Raw genomic sequence first — 20,399 nt, forward strand, 5'->3', positions numbered from 1 at the left:
GACACAGTCAAGTACTAAATTCTGTTTTCAATTTTGCCTAGCTCCAGAGGTAAAAGTATTTAAACAGGTATTTATTTGTTTAATTCCACTTACTGTTTCCTCACTTATCTGCACTGTTAGGCACCTGAACACATTTGAAAACATGACTCTGGACATCTAAGTATCTTTTTGGAGAAAAACATGACCCCTTTTTAGATTTCAGAAGTACTGACCTCCTTCAGCATTTTTTCTGTGGATTCCCATTAAGGAGAGTCCGACACTACATTAGGAAAGCAATGGCCCTTCTCTGGGAGATGGGAGCTGCTCGCCATATAACTTGTCGTGTTTTTCCTTCCTCCCTGCTGCTGTCGTGCGGGAGTAAACGTCCCGTGCTCTCCTCTCATCTCTGGGAGAATTGCGCTCTGTCAGGTTCCTATTCCGTATGAGCATTCCCGGGGAGAATCGATTTGTGGGAACAGGGCGAAACTGTCTGGTTTTTCCCACTCCACTCCTCACAGTTACTTGTTTATCTAAAGGAACGTAAAAGCTGTACAGACAGCAATTACTTTTATCTGTTACCTGCCAGTTTGCTTAGCCTATGGAAGAATGTGAGAGTACGTTGCACCCTTATATACCATGCGTTGTTTTACTATCTGGCCGCTCTGTCTTTATGTAATTGCTAATAACTTTCTCATTTATATTAGACTTTTTCTTGTCTATTACAGCATGTAAATGTAAACGATTTTCTCACTTTTCATGCTGTCTTACTTTGAATTTCACTCAGTTTGTTAATGGTAATAGTAGGAGATTTTTATATAACTTCTCAATGTATTTGTCGTTAAGCATAACAATTTAGGTTTGTACGTGTATGTGCTGTCTTTATATTTCAGTTGTGTTCAAACTGTTTAATTCAATTATCTCCTTTTAAAGACTGAATTGGAAAATATTGAAGTGACACAAGGAATGTCAGCAGAGACAGCAGTAACTTTTCTCAGCCGTCTGATGGCAATGGTTGATGTACTAGTATTTGCCAGCTCTCTAAATTTTAGTGAGATTGAAGCTGAAAAAAACATGTCTTCTGGAGGTCTAATGCGACAGTGCCTAAGGCTCGGTAAGTCAGCAGACAGTATGTATTAAATAATTACTTACAGATCAGTGAGCTACAGATGGATCAAACAGTGACACATGTAGGAAAGGACTTGTACTGACTGCGATGTGCTAAAATACAAATCCTGTTTATTATTGATTTGATACAGTTATAAGGTTGATTCAGTTTTGGCACAAAAATAAGTTAAAATGACATGTCTGAAATTGTTCTTTCCTATGTATTTCAAGTTGTATATATTTGGGGGGGGAGTAAAAATATTAAATATAACTAAGTAAAGGGAGAAAAAAGAGAATTTTTTCCTTAAAACTGCTTTGCTGCCTGCATGTTGCACGTTTCTTTATCCAAGTCTCCATGGATTTGAAAGACTACTTATAGGCTATGTAAGATTAAAAGCATGGGATGCATGTGCAGACTCTGTAGACCTTAATATATTTTGCAATAGACTGGCACCTCTCTTCACTATTTACTATATACTGTTACAATTGATTTAGGGAATTTAAAAATATATGAATAATTCAAACTATTCTATGCAAACCATATCACTTTATCCTTGTGAACATTAAATTTTGACTGTCATCTGGCATGATGCTGTTTTGCTAATGTTGTGTCCCACATACTTGTTCTTCCCTCAAATGATGAATAATTTTTGTACTCAGGTTTTATCCTGTTATTATTCATACCACTTACTAGGTCATTGATAATTATACTGCTCCTGGTACAAAACTTGTGGTTTATTCTCAATGATCAATTTTCATCAAATTCTAAATTACCACCTACTATTTTTTTCCTATTCTAGCTGTACATAAGTACTTTCAGATTTTAAATGTTGATAAACAATCAATAACAAGAGAGCTCCAGTTCAAGGACTAATAATTTTCAAACTTTAATATAATGAGATAGCAGTTATATAAACCATTTAGTTCTTCAACTAAAGAATGAAGTGAATAATTCACCATAATGTTTTCTTTGTACCGACAGAGTCTGATGTGAGAACTATGTTGCACTTACTATTTGGACATGGTTATTGACATATCAAACTAGATGTACAGGCTGCTAATTGATGTTCTGAATATAACAATGAAAAAATATTCTGATTTGTAGCATTTTCATAACTTCTTTTTAGTTTGTTGTGTGGCTGTGAGAAACTGCTTAGAATGTCGGCAAAGGCAGAGAGAGAGAGTGAACAAGACGTCGTTAATCAGCAGTAAAACTCAAGACGCTCTTCAGGGTGTAACTGCATCGGCAGCAACCAAGGTAACGCAGTCTTCGGTGGCCAACAGCAATGACAAGTCTGTACCACTTCTTTATGGGATCAGAAAATAATTTAACTGCCTTCTCAAATATTTGGCAAAAGCTTAGATTTATGCTATCAACTGGTTTAAAGCAAAAGTACCTGAGGGGGTTTATTTGAAACAAGAAAACATTGCTGCAGTAGTATGACTGGAGCAAATTTAAATAGCTTTTTCACTCTTGCTTGGTCTACTTCAAAGAGCAAGCCCCCTTACCCACATCTGTCATCTATACCTGCATAGCTTTTTTTGATCTGTCAGGGCACTTGCAGTTTTGATGAAATCCTGCCATCACATCTTTTTTGGTGGAACACCCGAGTCCCGGTAACTTCAACAGATGCTTGCATGCATATTAGACGTCAGTATTTTCTATCTGATTATAGGAATGAAACTTGTTTAATATTTACAGCTTCGTTTTTCCAGTTTCATTAATTCATTGTTAATCTTTTTTTTAACTTGTTTACAGCTTTAAGACTTTGGGAGTCCTGAAACTAAAATCTCAAAGAATTTAGCATAGCCCATCACTAAAATACACCACTTTGTATGATGTAAAGGTTTTCTTTTTTTGCTACTATATTTTCATTACTAAATTCAGTGGGTTTTCTTCTCTAAAGACTTTTTCAGATACCATTTACAAACTCAGCTCCTTTCACAATATTATTTCATTAAATCTCACAAGAACATTACATTTCTCCACCTTATCACATTCAGTGCAAAGCAAATCAGTATACGGAGACTTTTAGGTGTTTAGGCATCATTTGTATTACATTATCATTTTATAAAGGAAGCATACTACTCTATGCTTTTGTAATAATAGCAGTTACTCTGTAAGTAGTTTGTAATAATTCTCAGTAAAATGAACATAAACTGATGTTTTAAAATATTTTTGCTCATCATTTTTAGATTTAACACATGTAATAGAAATAATTTATTGTACTGCTATGAAACAACTGTAATCTGAAATAACCATTTGTGTGCAAATTATTATCTTAACTCTGGGAAGAGATAGAGTTGTTCTGAGGTACTGGGAAGATGTAAAATTTTTATCTAAATTGTTAGTATTAAGACAATAAATCAAAACATTGCTTTATTTTTAGAACCCTTGTCTGAGTATTATGTTGGAAGTATATTAGTAGTAAAAAAGTATCTAAGATTGATGCAATATCTAAAAAAGGTGTCAAACTAAGGTTCTAACAGAAATGCTTTGATATTTGGTGGTGGGGGGAATCTCACTACTTTTTATTTTTAGACTCCCCTTGAAAATGTCCCTGGCAATCTTTCTCCTATAAAAGACCCTGATAGGCTTCTTCAGGATGTTGATATTAATCGTCTACGAGCAGTAGTTTTTCGTGATGTGGTGAGTAATATGTGCTGTAATTCTTTCTTCTGCAAAATCATCACTTATATTTTGAAAGAGATTTTGATCGTACCTGAATTAAAAATATCCTTCATGTGTTGCACTTTGTATATTATCTGCAAACCATCTGCTCGTGGCTTTGTAACTACCAGCCGCTTTCTGCACTTTAAAATTATACTGTAAGCTATTTGAGATTAGTAGATAACTGTGTTTAACAGTCAGACTTGATCTTATATTAGCCAAATAATCACAGCCAGAATAAATCAGTTATGACCTATGTTGATTAAAACTGTATTACTAAAGGTGTCAGCTATTTGTCCAACCAGGGTAGGAGGAAGAATTATTATATGTGTTACAGAACTGCAGCAAACTGATTTATAAAGACAATTTTTACTTCTGCTGAACATCTATATATACACATACTATACATCAATATATATAAAAACGTTTTTCAGATTTGTCTGCAACTGTTTTTAGCATAAAAAACATTTTATGTTTACTGCCCCTCAATGTGTTTGTTTTTGAAAGCAGTACAATAAGAATTATTATTATATATATGCAAATAGATATGTTTAAACTTCTCCAACCTAAGTTCAAGTGGATTGAAGGCTGAAGTTAGAAATAGCTTTAAAAAGAAGAAAGTAGAACTTGACACAAAAAAATCTGTCAGGATGGCCCGATCATCTTGAAAGGGCAAGGTTGAATTTGGGTGGAGATCTTCTGTCACCTACTCTTTTCTTAACTAGAGGAGAAGAGAATAAGGGAAATACTGTTTCTGGCATTTCTATGAAAGAATAAGAGGATTTCTAGTTATTTTAAGAACTGCAAAGACATGCAGCTAAATTAAATAACAACCAGAAAACACGGAAAGCAAGCACTGGATTTGTAATAGAAAATCCATACTTCTGGAATTGAGACAAGGTGAAGCCACTATAGGAGTAGACAGAGGCTGAAGTCTTAATTCTACCGTGTTGGGTTTTACACCATAATAATAATAATAATAAAAGACATTTCAGTTGAACTACAGCAGCTTAAGCTCAATCAGGATGATATCTAAGATGGTAGTTGGCATAGAACAGCGGACTACGTAGGGTGGGAGGAAAAGACGACAACAAAGTGGTTGTGGTCTTGGCATTTACGTAAATCGGAGTCCTGGGAAACTAGGGCTGCTGCTGGCAGTCCTGCTGAAGGAGAAGTCAGAATGTACAAGCTGGGAACTACTGCTGGAAGAAAAACAATGGTCATATCCCTCCTGCTTTTACATGTTACCAGAAGCTGTTCTGCCTGCTTATGCATCCAGGGTTAGCTAGAAAAGCTTCAGCGAGCTTAGTTGTCCCTCTCAGCAGTAGTTCCCCTTACCTTCTCGTGGCAGGAGCTTCTGGAGTCTCGTCCTTGGGGCGGCAGAAGTCGGTCTCCCTTGCTGTTGGGAAGCCTTGAACGCACTCTCACAGAAGAGTCAGGCCTCTCTTCTGAAAAGCCTTTTGACTCCACAGTCCCAGAGATGTGTGTAGTTGCCAAATTACCTGTAGAATTCAGTACTTAATACATGCTGCGTGCATAGTACTTCACTGAAAATCCATTAAGTCTTCGACATAATCCATTTGCTACTATGCTAACAGGTACAACGTTTCAGGAAGGTTTTTTTATTAAGCTGTGTGATGATCTTGTGTGAAAATTGTATGGAAATGTCTGATATGATTACATCTGTTGCCTTTTCTCCAACACAGGATGACAGCAAACAGGCTCAGTTCTTAGCTTTGGCGGTAGTCTACTTTATTTCCGTTCTGATGGTCTCCAAATACCGCGATATACTAGAACCACAACGAGAAACTGCACGGTCTGGGAGCCAGGCAGGTAGAAATATCAGACAAGAAATAAATTCACCAACAAGTACAGGTACATTTGTTTTCTTCAAATGTTATGTGAGTTTTGTTTTTAGAACTGCAATTATTTTAATACAAAGTATTTTTAGTGAGTAGCTTAAGATCCTAATAGGAAATTACTTGCTACTTTCTTCCTGTATAATCATTCGGTTCTTTAACATACATTGGCAGATTTCAGTTATTCTGTATATTTGCTTATAGGGTATAACTAATTTTCATTTGCATATTGCTTTTTTATGCGCTTTTTTCTTTAATTTGAAAGTAATTAAAAAGAAACAGGGTGCCTGATGGAGTTAAGGCTGTAAAGTACAAGATAGTTGATCGGCACAACTTCCTGAATCTGTTATTTGTTAGGAAGAACAGATATCTTTAACTCTCTACCATGAAACGCATAAACAGCAACCAGAGCTGTTTGCCCATGTGAACTCCTTTTGTTTGAGTGAGGAGGGTTGTGAAGGGTAGTGGTGGAGGACTGAGTACTCTCTTGGAGTCCCGCTGCGTTGGTGCCTGCATTTAAAAGCCTATGGAAACAATATAATAAAAAGGAAACATTTCTATTGCTTTCTTTGACTGAACTGTTTGTGATTTTTATTAGTAGTAGTGGGTTTTACTAGCATGTGTTCTTCAGCCTGAGAGGGAGGGAGTCTGTTAGCTGTCAAAACCCGTCAGAAATTAGGGATCCAAGCTTTACCCTGCTTTGTTTCAAGTAGTTTACACTGTCAGTTCGGTGGGTTTTTTCAAAAACTGATTATGACTGTACCTTCTGTGTTAAAAGAGCTGAAAACAGTAACTGAATTTGTCCATGAAGCTCTTTATGTATATTGTTCTACTTGTATTGATTTTTAATTACCTCCTTCATTTATAGAGTTGCTAATTTTCATTCTTCATGGAATTTGTCTTCCGATTTGTGTCATATTTACATTTAGTCATTATTTTCTGATTCATCATGATTTTTTGATTTACTACTTATACATATTTTTTAAAGTCCATGTGCTTGTAGGCTTTCCATTTTAAATGTACTACATGAACGTAGTCAGTTATGAGAAATCATGATTTTTATTGTGCCTTCCTGGTTCTGTGTTATGGTTCTGCACTAAGAAACTGCTGGTTTCTGTGAACTACTTCATCCATGATTGTCTTGCCTGTGTACGTGTGTATGTATATATCTATCTATCCGTGTCTCTTTTTCCCCGTGAATGTTGCTCTTGGAGTGCCCAAATAATAGGTATGCTGTTTCCTATCTCTCGATACAGAAGTTATCTTCTTCCTTTAGCAATGCATTTTTTTGTGGATAATACCATATTTGCATGTTTCAATGAGATAGGATATCTGTCATGGATCCACAGTGGACCAGGCCACACATGAATACTAGCTGGCTCACATTTGATTCCATGATTTTCTCCACAGTTGTGGTCATACCATCTATCCCTCACCCAAGTTTGAACCATGGATTCCTTGCCAAGTTAATTCCTGAGCAGAGCTTTGCCCACTCATTTTACAAAGGTAATATTAACATCATCTCCTAACCTGTTTGGGTGTTCTTATTTAATGTAATGTAATTCAAGAACTAACTGTGATGTAATTGTTGATAAATAAGTATACGCCTCAGGTTACATGGAGATCAGACCTGACGATACCTTTAAAACTTCCTGCCTACATTTCTCTAGGAAATCTCTTTCCCACTTTTACTACCATTTATTAACTTTACTTACTATGAAGTAAAATAAAATTAAAAAAAGAAAAAAGCAGTCAGGAGGAGGGAATGGATATAGAAAATTTTAAATGCTTTTGGTTTGTGGTTATTCTGCTACAATATTACCTCCATAAAAGTAAAATCAGACCTATTTTAAAAATATTGCATACCAGATAAAGTATGTAGTACTTTTGTAGTATTCCCTTTCCCCATACCTTTTCCTGTTCTTTTGCCTTCCTTTCTCGCTTTTTTTCTTGCCCTCTTGATGGTATGTAAACCTCTGATATTGTATGTATTGTGAATTATTTTATGCCTGTTAGTTGATGTGCTGTGCTGTGCTTTTCTTGAAGGAAACTGCTTTTGTGACCACAGCAACTATTATATGTTTTGGGCCTGATCTGTTTTGTTTGTTTGTTTGTTTGTTTTAATAGATACTATATAATGTAGGGAATGTTTTTCAGATGTCATTACTTGAAAAGGAGAGAGTTACCTGAATGTAACTTAAGCTCAGTTTGCATGTACATTTCCCCATTTATTTGCATGCACTGTGCTGCAAATACAGAAATGTAAAATATGTTGAAAAATGTAATCTGATGAAAAAGTTCTTGGTATAATTTTGAAAAATCTCCATGGGTAAAAAGATTGCATTGTAAAAAGCCTAAGAGTTTTAAAATTCCATCCTGTTTAGAAAGAACAGAAATGGTTAACTTCCTACTTTAGTAATAATGCAACTTACGTTTATCATATGCTGTTCTGGGAGCATGATGATAAAATATTCATTACGTCAACTTAAACTATCACTATGTTAATCTGGCATTTCTTAAACTTTGGTGTGTGCATGTATGTATATTATAAATTGTTTTAAATCCTAACAACTAGTAAGGGTTTGTGATTTTGATTAATAAGACTATTGTCTGCCATACAAAGAAAAAAATACATTTTTGGACATTCAGTTTGCTCATGTAATAATTCTTTGTTGTGACATAGTTGCATTTGTATGATTTAATCCATCGTTGATAAAAAAAGGAATCATTTGCTCTTAGTTCAGAAGAGTACTACAGCACTATGTGGCACTATGTGGTACTACAGAACAAACCCCTAAAACTTCATTAAATGTGGCTTTCTCTTTTTTTTTTTTTTCCTTTCTTCCATTTATAGCATGTTTCTGTGTATCAGGCATAGGATATTTTGGTTTTAGCCACCTTTGCTTGAAAACTGGGACTGGTTAGACTGCCTTAAAACACAGTTATTGAAAGACATTTTGATTTTTATTAAATTTAATACAGTAAAAATAAATTATGCAACATAAATGAGATTATATTACTATTTGTACAAAGCTTGACATTTTATAGAATGGGTGGCAAAAAGAGGGAAAAAACAAACAGTTTTTTCTTCTTATCCACATATAGTACATGAATAAAATGTGTAACGAAAGCAGAAAAAAGTTTAAGAAGAAATGGAGGCAGCCTTACAAACTCACCAAAATATTTCAGATAAAGCATTTTTTAAGAATTGTGTCTTCTGTACTATTGTCTATAGTACTTGTTTTACCTTGAGCTCAAGTAAAATATAGTTTTGTTTTTAAAATAGTTCAATAGAGAGATAGTAGAAGTGTGAGCAGGATACAAAAGAAAAGTGTTTTGGCTTTAGAAACAAGTTATTCAATAAAGGAAATGTTATCTGTAGCCAGTTATTTTATTTGTCATCATGTCCTTCAAGGTTTTAACTCTGAGGTCTCAGCCTCTTACACCTAACTGCTTTACCCCTTAGAGAAGAAAAATGTTTCTGCTTTTTACATTCAGAACCCAGTCCCCCAGTTTTGAACACCATTAGCAGGAAGTGAAATGAAAAAAAATTGCCAACACTGTCAGAAAAGGCTAAAAGGCAAAACCTATTTTGTCATTTCAAGAATCTTTTGTTCCAGTGGCTAAGCCAATTGGTTTCCTTTTAGTGATCTGACATGCTTTCAGATGTTGACAGCAAGCATGTAATATTTGAATATTATTTTAAATTTTAAGGTATTTTAATATATTTTAGAGTGGTTTAATGCAGCATTTAAAAGTAAATACGTATTTTTAAAGCAAAATCCTATTTATTAAAAAATGGATAAAAATTCAGTTGTTACAGGGAAGTAAAGTCTCTATATTTTATTCATTCCACATGACACTAAATGGATGTAAAGGATTCATTCTCTGTCAGTCCAATACAGCAAATTGTATCATTATTGTTAGAACTTTGGGATAGATCTCTATGAATAAAGGGAGAGGAACTGACTGCTTAAAAAAGATCCCTTTTTACCTGATGGAATCTAACTATCTGACCAGAAACTTGTCAGGGGAAGGGTAAGATAGGAGTAGGTATATTACTGGTATTCAAGAAAGATACTGATTTTGTTCTTAGTGATGCTTCTTTTTTCTTTCTTTACATGGGGCAGTATCTTTAGTTAAAATATGTTTAAGGCTGTGTGAGACCCTACTTGTCTCAGGCACGTTACAGTATGTGATTCGGGTGTGCTTCTTATGAGCAACTACAGCTGGTGTCAAGTGCAGATTACAAAAATTTTAAACATCATTATAATTGATATGAAGCTTGTTGGTTCTCATCCTATAAAATGTTGACCTTTGCCTAGTTTACTGATGTTATCATGTGTGAATAAAAAGTAGTACTGAAATAAAAGACTTTAAAATAGGCTTTGCAGGGAAATATATTCTACCTTTACTTAGAAATGTTTGTAGGTGGTAATATAAGGATTTAATGTTTCTTTTACTGTTAATCAAATATTGTTCTCAAGCTATATGTTATCCTATGGTTCTTAAAGGAGAAAGGACATACCTGTGAAGGAAGAAAAAACAGTGGTATCCATGACTACCCTTAAACAATAAAAATGTTTATTTATTTATCGTGTTCTATACTTCTGTATTTATTTTCATTTCTAAGCTAATCCATGGGGAGGAGAAGCATTTGTCTTTAGCTGTAGATTTACTCCTTGTCATCAGTTTGTTGCAAGCGCTTCTCCTACTAGTTTCTGATAACTTTAAAGGGTCTCCAGTACTTCTGAAATAGTCTGTGCTTAGTCAGACAAAGCAGAACTTGCAAAATGAAAAGAAAGCTCCTTCTCTTTTCAGTTTAGGTCATATATAATGTCACTCTTTGGAGTAATTTATTATCACAGTCTCAAGGAAAATAACAGATCAGAACTATTCTCTTACATCTGAAGGGTGTCTGAAGAAAAACAGTCCTACAAAAGTAAATATTGCCAGCCTTGCTTCTTTCTGTTCACAATACCAAAGAATTAGAATGAGTTAGACTTCTGGGATGTCAAATGGCTCGGTTTCTCTGCATTTGTGAAGATTTCAAAATGGAGACTTTAAACCAAGAATTATTTAAATGCAAGAGCCTGTCAAGTGATCTAAAAAGTTGCCTGGCCTTACAGACCTTTTGGTTCATCGGCTTTCTTCAACTGTCTGTGATGAAGATAAGTTCTTCAACATAATTAAAATATTGAGGTGTAGTAAAGATGGGAATAGCATTCACAATGTCTTTTCCAGAAGGGGAGAGTTGTTTTCACCTGACTAGTCAAAGATGATAGAAACATTCTTTATCATTCTCACTGTCTCTGTGACTGGGGGTATTCCAGTATGACCAAAAGCTCTGTACTACATTTTCAGGTTTTATCTCGGAATCATCAGTCATATGTGAGTTGTACTTTCTGGAAAATATCGGTAGTGAATCAGCGTCTGAGCTAGTCATCCTAGTCTCCCTTTAAAACAGGTGGAGAGAAGTTAGGGCACATTTAGGGTACAATTCATCTGATCTGCTTTAGAGATCTCCTTAAAAGTGAGATACGTTGGGCACTAGAAATCCCTATCTTTTTCCATTCACTATAGATATCATTGTACACCTCTGCCTTGGTCAGATTAATCTGGCTCCTTTGACAAGGTTTAACCGAACTCCAGACACAAAACTTGCTTTATGACAAAAGCTGGCATGAAATTCTTTAAGGCACTTAATCCAGTCTGATGACATTATGTGCCTTGGTAATATCCCCATCCCATAGATAGCTATAATTTGTTACATATATGTTCATGGATACATATTCTTCTTCATGAGTACTACATGTATATGGTTTGAAAGTAGGAACTATATAGCCATCTAAACAATTACATAAAGTCTTCAACCTAATGGTTGGCAGGCATGTTCCCTTTGTACCTGGCATCTAATAAATCTGAGCAATGTGTATCATTGTCCCTCCAACAGCCCCTTATTTCTTCTCTACCTAACATTGTGCAATGCAACTAATCTGCACCTTTCTCCATTGTACTTTTGAATACTGATTTGTTTTGTTGTATGGTTGAGGGGATTTTCAGTTTTGTTCTTCTTTGTCTTACAAGTATTCCAGTTTCCCTTTGTGCCTGCTGAGTACTTGAGATCCTCAAAGGAGACTGTTCTCTGCAGTCTGAGGTACTAGCGAACTCCTTTATAAAAATCTCTGGCTTTCATCTTTAGCAACATCTTCCACAAAGATCTGGTGTGAGAAATCCGAGCTGTGTTGTATTTAGTAGGGAAGCAGTGCTAAAGCTTAATCTCTACTCCTGGTGATGGGGGATGATTTTGAGTCCTCTGAAAAGCTTGCTTTCAAATTCAGAAGGATGAAGATAGTCCCAGTAAGCAAAGCTACTTCCCATGGAAGGTAGACAAGCTGCTTCTGTTTTATTTTGCAAGCAAATACATGAAATTAATCTTAACGTCAGAGGAGGTTCAGGTCTTCGTAGGAGGGTTATCAAGAGTCTTGCAAGGCTTCTGACTTACTGGCACATTCTGAAAGTGCATCCGAGCAGTGGAACTTGCCCATTCCCACAGCCATTTTAAGATAAAATCGTGTCAGTCAAGACATCATTAGTGGTCTTTACTTTCGGTCAGTAAGAACTACCCTTGTGAACTGAGCATAAAACACTGAAATTTGTATTTCAGGAATGGCAGCAATTGGAATAGCTTAGGAAATAATGTTTTGTTTTCAGTTGATTTCTCTGGTAAGATAGGGATGTTTTCCCAAAATTGGTATGAAAATATCTCTCTTATGTCTGGAAGGTGTGGAAGTCGAGACTGAAAAATTGAGAGTAGCCCTTTCTCTTACCAGGTAGAGGGTAATGGATACATATTTTGAGAGCAGAAATATCTTGTCATTGGAATAAGGGACAGGAGAAATAGAGGAGCACAGTATCTTCCGTTAATAGCAGCTAATCAGCCTTATCACATAAAACCAAGTAACCTCTTCAAATTACAGCTACGAACTGGAAATAGTTTTAGCTATGGTGGTCAGGATCACTTAAGATGCGTTTTCTCAATTCTGGTCATTATTGAAGCTATCCTTGCTTACCCTTAAGGTTTATTGGACTACTGTTTCTTTCAACAGTGCTTCCACAGCTCTAGCAGTGGAAAAGTGTGAATAATCTTTTTTTACACTTCAGCTGGCAGCCTGTTAATTACTGAGAACACAACTAATGTTAACCAAAGAATAGAAGGATATTTTCAGTTAAAAATTGATGTTTCCACTTAGCATTATTCAGGAGTGTTTCAGAAATGAAAGCACCGCAACAGTGCAATTTACCTTAGAACATATTGTGTGAAGAAAATCAGTATGTAGCTTATCACAACATTTTATCAAAAATTGATTGGCTTTTAAACTCCCTTGATATCACTGTCTGTATTTTTCCCAAAGCACTGTAAATGAACAGATTTCTTAAAGGTATGTGCTGTGGATGGACTGGCAGCCATTGATTTTTTTTTTCCTTGACAGATTGAACTATATTAAAAAGTTGCAGAAACAGCTTTTTCTTTGAAGACAAGTAAAGCATCAAGTTTTCTGATCTCATAGGTATACAATACTCAGGATATTGTACATTGCTACACCGTTGTTTGTATTCCTAATATAATAGCATAGAGATTTCCAGCCTATTTTTAAACTAAATATTTTGCATAAGGGTAACAGTCTAACTATGCAAAGTGGACTAATTTCCACTGCCTGTCAAAATATCCCTTGCCTCCACAAAGTCCTGACAAAATTCATGGCTCCATCTTCCTCAAAATCTAGTTGTACATATGTTTTCAAGAAACTGAGGGAAATGTTATAAGGGACATGGATGATAATCATGAGAATCATAAAATTCAAATTCTGCTGAATTTCTGCCTTCTGCTCAAATTATCATACTACTTTCCTGATGAAATACATACTGCTTATTCCAACTGCTTCTGAGAGGACATGCATTTGAAGATCATGAGATAGTAATAAATACATCTTCATCTAATATTTATTGCCCTTCACCAACTACTTAAGGCATCAGAAGCAAGGTTTGCACATGTATTTCATTATTAATTGATCAGTCATGTACACATGAAGCAGTTGTAATAGGGATTTTTTTTTTAAGTAACATCAATACTTATTTTCATTTGTACAAATTACAGATGTTTTAAGTGTTTGATTTTTCAAAGCAGTGCTTCATATAAAAAATTTTTAGTATAAGTTTCATCATATGTATGGAACATACTCTGTGCTTCACTGTTAACTTCTGTTGCTGGATGCTGTAACCTAGGTGACAAAATTTTTTTAATTTCTTTTGCAAGAAATGTCTAATCACAAAAACATCAGCTTTCTCAGCATGTGTCAGAAATACAGATATTATCATAGATAACTGCCAACTAATCTATTTTTTCATTATCTGTTCTTGAGTTTACACAAGATGAAAGTAAAAAGATAAATAAAGAAATAAAACTGACAAAAACTCAGGAAATTCACCTAGAAAAAATACATATTACCATATTGTTCCTAATTTGTATTTGTTTTTTGTTTCAGATGTAAACAGCTGGTTTTACACTCTAAAGTTGACATGTCTTTAATACAACTTTTCATTTTCTTACATTTATTTTAAGTCTTTTTTAGTTAATGCCTTGGTAAGGCATTGTTTTAGGATGGCTGGCGTTTTGTTTGGCAACCAGGTAATCAATCAGAGTGATGTCCAGATGTCTTATCTGTCAAGCACTGAGTGAAAGAGGTTTGATTAGTAAGGAAGAATTTAAGACATTGCCTAAACAGATCAAGAGTTACGTCTGTCGTAGGTGGCTCTTTTAATACTCTTTCTTTGGTCAAGGTAGAAGGAGCTGCCTTGCATCCCTGCCTGAGTCCAGGACTGACTGTGGGGAAAGAAACAACTGATAAGACTTTTGAGGAATTTGAGCAAACAGAAGCAGTTTCCAGTGAGCAAAAAGAGAAGACGTGCACTTACAGGTGTCCAGCTGTGGAAAAGGGCCGATGATGCTTTTGTCCTCTTCAATCACTTCCCAACCTTGATTTCCCCACCCTAAGTCTCTCCTGCTCAGTTTCAGAGCCTGTCTTTTTTCTCCTGATCCAGACCTACATCCTTTCTCCTCACAAACCCACTCTGGTGCTGCATTTATCAAATGTTTTCCTAGATGAAAGCCTGATAGTGCAAGAATGGCAAATAGTAACCCTAAGCCAGGCTCTTTTTCCTCACTTTTTTATAACTCAATTAATAAGGAAACTTCTTTAAAAAATTTTAGAACAAACGAGTTCTGCAAAATAAAAGTTGGTGTTGCTCAGATAGCCTTGCCTCAGAAATTACAGAACGCCATGAACTCCATTAGTGGGGCACAACTAAATTTGCCTATTAATACATAGTTATTACGTGACGAGTAATACTGGGCAGGCTGCCAAAATGAGTACACGTTACGTGGTTGGGCCATGATCCCCATCACTATACAGGGAATTTTTGCTCTGGTCTCTGTATAACTTTCACACAGAAATAGAAATACCAACAGGAGAAAAGGTCCTGAGCAAATACAGAGCAGCTTGGCATCTTAATGTTTCTTTTAGGGTGATTCTTCTCCCCGTTGTGCCCCAGCCTCTGAGGACATTTCTATTCCAACTCCGTTCTTGGTTACTCCTTTCAATGTACTTTTAAATCAGACCCTTATTACTCTCTGATTCTGTCCCCATACTTCGTTTCTCATCTCTGTTTAACTGTGCTGCTTCTCATATATGAAAACCAGTATATTGATGTTGCTAGGATGAATTTTTTCACTCTCTCTTTATAGCCCAGAGCTCAGGAATTGATGAGTTGACTCTGTCACCTATGGAGGAGGCTATAATATCGCTGCCTAGGTGGATTGAAAGCATTCTCAGCTTGCAGTATCCTGGCCCTGAAAGTTTGTAGAATACTACAAAGGGGCATGTAAAAGGCAGCTGATAAGGTTATTATCAATGCCTTAAGATAGCCACACAGAAAACAACTCATAAATTTTCCAGCACACATGCAGACTGAAAGGTGGCAGCAACTCCTATATTAAGATCGCCCCAACCCTTCCATTGCCAAATGTTGCTATATTGTCTGCAGCAGAAATTTGACAATTATTTGAGATAGAATGACTTTCAAATAAATTTTCAGCCATATTGTAAGCAGTTAAAAAGAATAATTTTCATACTTTTTTACTTTTGAAAATTTTTAGCTGATTTTTATCTAGTAGGGAGGTTTAATGAAACAAAAAGGAAAAAAGACCACAGGAATACATACACAATTTTTCCATTTCTTTAAAGTAAAATAAAGATTAAAAGCAGAGTATTTTGTGTTGTCATTTTTTATCACAGCAAAATTGTATATATTTACCGCAGATATGAAATGTCTCATTATTAAGTTAATAAACATGGGGGGGGGGGGGATTTTTTAGGCATATGGAAGCAGTGCAAGAGCTATTTAGGTAACTCAGTAGGTTAGAACAATTACAATACACTTCATAAATCACAGGCAAACAAGATATTTTAGGGAAGGAGCGTGACGGATGAGGTCACCAGATATACAATATGTCATTTAGTTAACTTAAGCCCATATTTTTCCCATAATGTAGTAGATGAACTCATTAGTTACAATGAAAAACAGTAAGGAGGAGGCATCTGGCTTCCAACTGCCAATTTCTGACAGGGTTAAGATCGCTAGATCTAGTAATGTTTCTGCTTTGTCTACTGACATGGCCTTGTGCTGCAGAAAACTGATGAGGTTTGCTGAAAATTTACAGGCTTACTGTCACAATGCTATAACATGGACAGATGCAATCAGTTATATTTTTGCTTCTGTTCATGTTTATCATTTTGCTAAGTTGCTTTGAGTATTTAGGATTTTATAAAAGCATACGCATGACCCATTTAAGATTTTTCTAAATAACTTTATGAAGCAGGATTCTTCATTCCTGAATTCTGAAGGCAACAGAAGTGCTATGACACAGAATAAATGAACATAGAATAAAACTTGTGGATATGCAGTGTTGTAACTAAAATTGGTTGGGTTTTGTGACCCATGCTAAGGAGTTTATAATTTGCCTAAAATAATAATGCTGATCCAGAAGGTCTTATAATACATCTTTTCAGACGTATTTATCTGAATTTCACAAATACTAATTTGCTAGTAGTCCTATTTGAGAGGCAGTTATTAAGCAGCATTATCTGATCTGAGTTTATTTTCCTTTGCTTTACAAAAAGTAAATCAGACCTTTTAAACCCTTACTCATTTAGCTTGCTTGATGTTTTAAAAATGAGAGTTAATGCATTGGATTTACGTAGTTTTTAGAGATAGTTATTCATAGTGCTAAATCAGACTAAGCTTAATTGACTTGGTGCAACGTATTCATATTAGGTACTGGAGGAACAGTAAGAAAAGTAAAGATACAAGTCTGGTTTCTGTGGAAATCAAGTAGCCATACACTTACCTGTATGTAGAATAACTTCTCTTGATACTTTTTTCCTAAATAATTTTAATTAGTGTTATGTATTGTATAGTATGTCATATCTGAATTCTATCTCCACAAATTTAATTTTGCATCCATTTTTAGCTTCAAATGGTGCAATCCTCTAGGCATTTTATTCTCCTTTGGGAACAAAGGATTACAAGGCACCTGCTGAGTAATTAAGTGCAGTCCTATGTACAGCATCTCAAAATTAGTTCTGTTTTTTGAACTTGCTACTCTGACTATAAAGGTATTTCAGAATCTTAATTCCATATTGATGGCTGTCACTTCCTGAACTAAATTTATTCCTGGTGAGCTTGCACTGTTTTTCTCATGCCAACTCTTCCATTTAGCTTAAATCCTTTTGGGGAGTTTGCATCCTGAAAATACATGTATGATAGCTGCTGTATACCCTCTCAGTATTAGTTTGGCCAGACTATGGCAGCCAAACTGTTCTTCTGCAACAGTAGATCACTGTGGATCTCCATAGCGGCACTTCCATTTTTCTCAAACATAACAGCATACACAGTATTCCATAATGAACCCTATCAAAGCCTTCTCTAATGCCATTAATACTTATTTGTTGCAGGAGCTACTTCTTCAGAAAAGTTGGGAATCACATTTGCTTTTTCCATGGCAGTGTTGTATTGGTAACTGAATAGTTACCCAGTGAGTGATGTATCCAGGTCCTTCTCTTCAGTCATTTCCAGTTGATGAATTCCAGTTATAAGGGGAATCTCCGTGTTAGTCACTGGATGCATAGCTTTTCACTATTAAATGTAATTTGCAGTTCTGTCATAATGCCTTCTTACAATCATCCTTCTGTGGCCGTCAATTGTACCGTGTAACTTTGTCATCAGCAAATTTCACCAGAATGCTTTTACTTTTTCACCTGAAATCTTTATTAAAATTTTAAACTAGATAACTCTGGTAGTAGTTTATCTCAGTCTGATGTTTTATCTTTTAAAACTATTTGATGGCTCCTTCTTAGCCAGTTTCTTTTCCCACATTCTCTTAATGTCCAGGTTCTCCTGACTAAATTACTATCTGTTGTGACAACCCCAGCTTTACTGAATTTTACTACATTGGCCCTTATTTTCTTTGAGCAATAGATATTTAAAAAGCTCTTTTAGCAAAGCCATTTTGTAATCATTCTTGTTCTATTCCATTACTATTCTTTTCTCCAAAATACATCCTGAAATCTTGCTTACTGTTGAAGGCTTGCAGTTGTCCCGATCATCTTTTGCCCCTTCTTAAAAAGACAAACTACATGTGGTTTTCTCCAGTCATATGTTGCTACCTCCGCTTACCTGTTTGGCAAAAGTACTTGCTACTAGACCAGTAATTTCATAGACTGTTTCTTTCAAAATTGGCTTGGAGTCAGTTCATTCCCATGATTTTAATACATTAAAATCTTTCTTCTGGTTTAGTTAGGGTATTTGAATTTCCACAACTGCATTTCTACTAGCTTTCCTGTCTTTGGTTTTCCGTTCAGCGTTGTTCACCTTAACGAAAATGGAGGTTAGGTGTGCTAAAACTTCACTGTGTAGTGGACCATCTTCTTTTTTCAGTGCCCTTTTTTCATTTACATAATAGTGGAGCCTTATGCTATTTTACTTACCATACATTCATTACAAGGGCAAGGATATACTTGACTGGCAGTCCAGTCCTACTCTTCCCTTCAGTTGAAAAGTGTTGTCTTTGTATGGATGAAGTTTAAAGAGACAAACAAGCAGAAAATTCATTAGGATCATTCTGCGGATCAGATGTCCTTCTGTGCCGAATATAGGCAGTACTAAGTAGATACGGGTTTTTTTACTTCCTGACCCAGCAGATGCTAAGTGCATTTTATGCAGCTCATAAATCCAGTTTCTACTTCCTGCTTCACAAAGCAGGGCTCATATCTATTTGATAAGATCTGTTCAAGGCACTTAGGAGAAAGAGAAAAAGGAAGTGGCTTAGCGCTTATGGCTGTTAAAAGAAGAAAACAATGCTCCTTATAATGGGTTATTCTGCTTTATGTTTTTAAAAGCTTCTTCTCTTCTGTCTATACCTGTTTGTTAATACTTGTACACATGAAGAGGTTTACACTACCGTTAGTTCAAACACATGAATAATCTCACATAGAATTTTTTTATGTGCACATGCATAAACACACACTTATGCCCATGTGGTAAATATGTAGATATTTTACACCCGACTGTATTAAACAATTGGTAATAAGTTATGTGATTGTTATTAAAGTTACATTGCTGAAGCAGATTTTGTTTGGAATAGTCAGAAGGGCTGAGCTTCATCTAAGTATGTTGTAAAATATTTCCCATAATATCTAAACTGCTATATCAGAACCATCAAAACCCCCACCCCAAACCTGTTCCTATTTCATATGTAGGCCAGCTAAATTTTATAATCAAGACAAATGATCCAATGAAAATAAATTTAAAAATCCGTTTGAGTGCAAGCTTTTTGTCACTAAAAATAGCCACAGTCTGTTGCTCTAAAAAAATGTAACCAAAAAGATGAATATGGAATTTATTCACAACTCTACCAAACTTTCCACTAAGCATAGTAAATTGCTCATATTTAATGAAGTTGTTTGTCTGTTTCACTGAGGTAATTAATAAGAGGTATGCTTTTCTCGGTTACAAGATGTTGTACAGCCCGTTTCAATCTGGAAATGTTCCAAACTTGACAGATTTCACTCGCCTGTCTCCATAAAGCTGTGTTTATTTTGTTCTTAACATTTGCTTGAAAGAATTACAGAATTTTACCTTTTGTGGGGAAGGGGGACTTATCTAAAGAATCAACAATAACACTTCTTTTTTTAATTCGTATAAATAAATTTGTATTCGATGTAATGATATGTGTGTGAAATGTGTATAATGCACATTTCAAACAAAAGACAAAGCAAACAGAAGGTCTAGCAGTTTTCTTTTGAATGCAAGCTTAATATTTGCTGACACTATTAAAAAGACTAAATTTTATAGTAATCCTAAAGCATAAGTGATTGCATTTTTCTCTTCCAGTAGTCTCAGAGATCATACAGATACGCAGTCAATAGGTTATAATTTTTAATGTTGTTTTTGCTGGCAGTATTTGGCTATTTGATTACTGTTTGAGTAGTGGGCTGTAATTTCTAAATGTCACTGAGCTTTCATAATGCACTTTTGGGCTCCCTCTTCCAAGCCTTTATATATGCCAAACAGCTGTTGAAAGCAAAATGTTGTGTATGTAAAATGAGTTTTCAAGGTTTAAACTACTAAGATTTGAGGGCTTTCTAACACGTTTCTGTCTCGTAAAA

General features: G+C 35.3%; 1 protein-coding gene across 2 annotated transcripts in view; it reads left to right on the forward strand.

Moving 5' to 3' along the window:
• The window catches only part of NBEA (neurobeachin), a 510,633-nt gene that overhangs the window by 183,628 nt on the left and 306,606 nt on the right, over positions 1–20,399 (forward strand). The window contains exons 26-30 of one of the 2 annotated variants that reach the window (XM_010572746.1): positions 910–1,090; positions 2,211–2,341; positions 3,626–3,733; positions 5,461–5,629; positions 7,024–7,119. In XM_010572746.1, coding sequence (XP_010571048.1) covers positions 910–1,090; positions 2,211–2,341; positions 3,626–3,733; positions 5,461–5,629; positions 7,024–7,119 — 685 coding nt within the window. The remainder of the gene's footprint in view (positions 1–909; positions 1,091–2,210; positions 2,342–3,625; positions 3,734–5,460; positions 5,630–7,023; positions 7,120–20,399) is intronic. The other variant, XM_010572747.1, reaches the window with a different exon arrangement.

This window comes from Haliaeetus leucocephalus, unplaced genomic scaffold (assembly GCF_000737465.1).
Source record: "Haliaeetus leucocephalus isolate CR32 unplaced genomic scaffold, Haliaeetus_leucocephalus-4.0 Scaffold351, whole genome shotgun sequence".
Lineage (NCBI taxonomy): Eukaryota > Metazoa > Chordata > Aves > Accipitriformes > Accipitridae > Haliaeetus > Haliaeetus leucocephalus.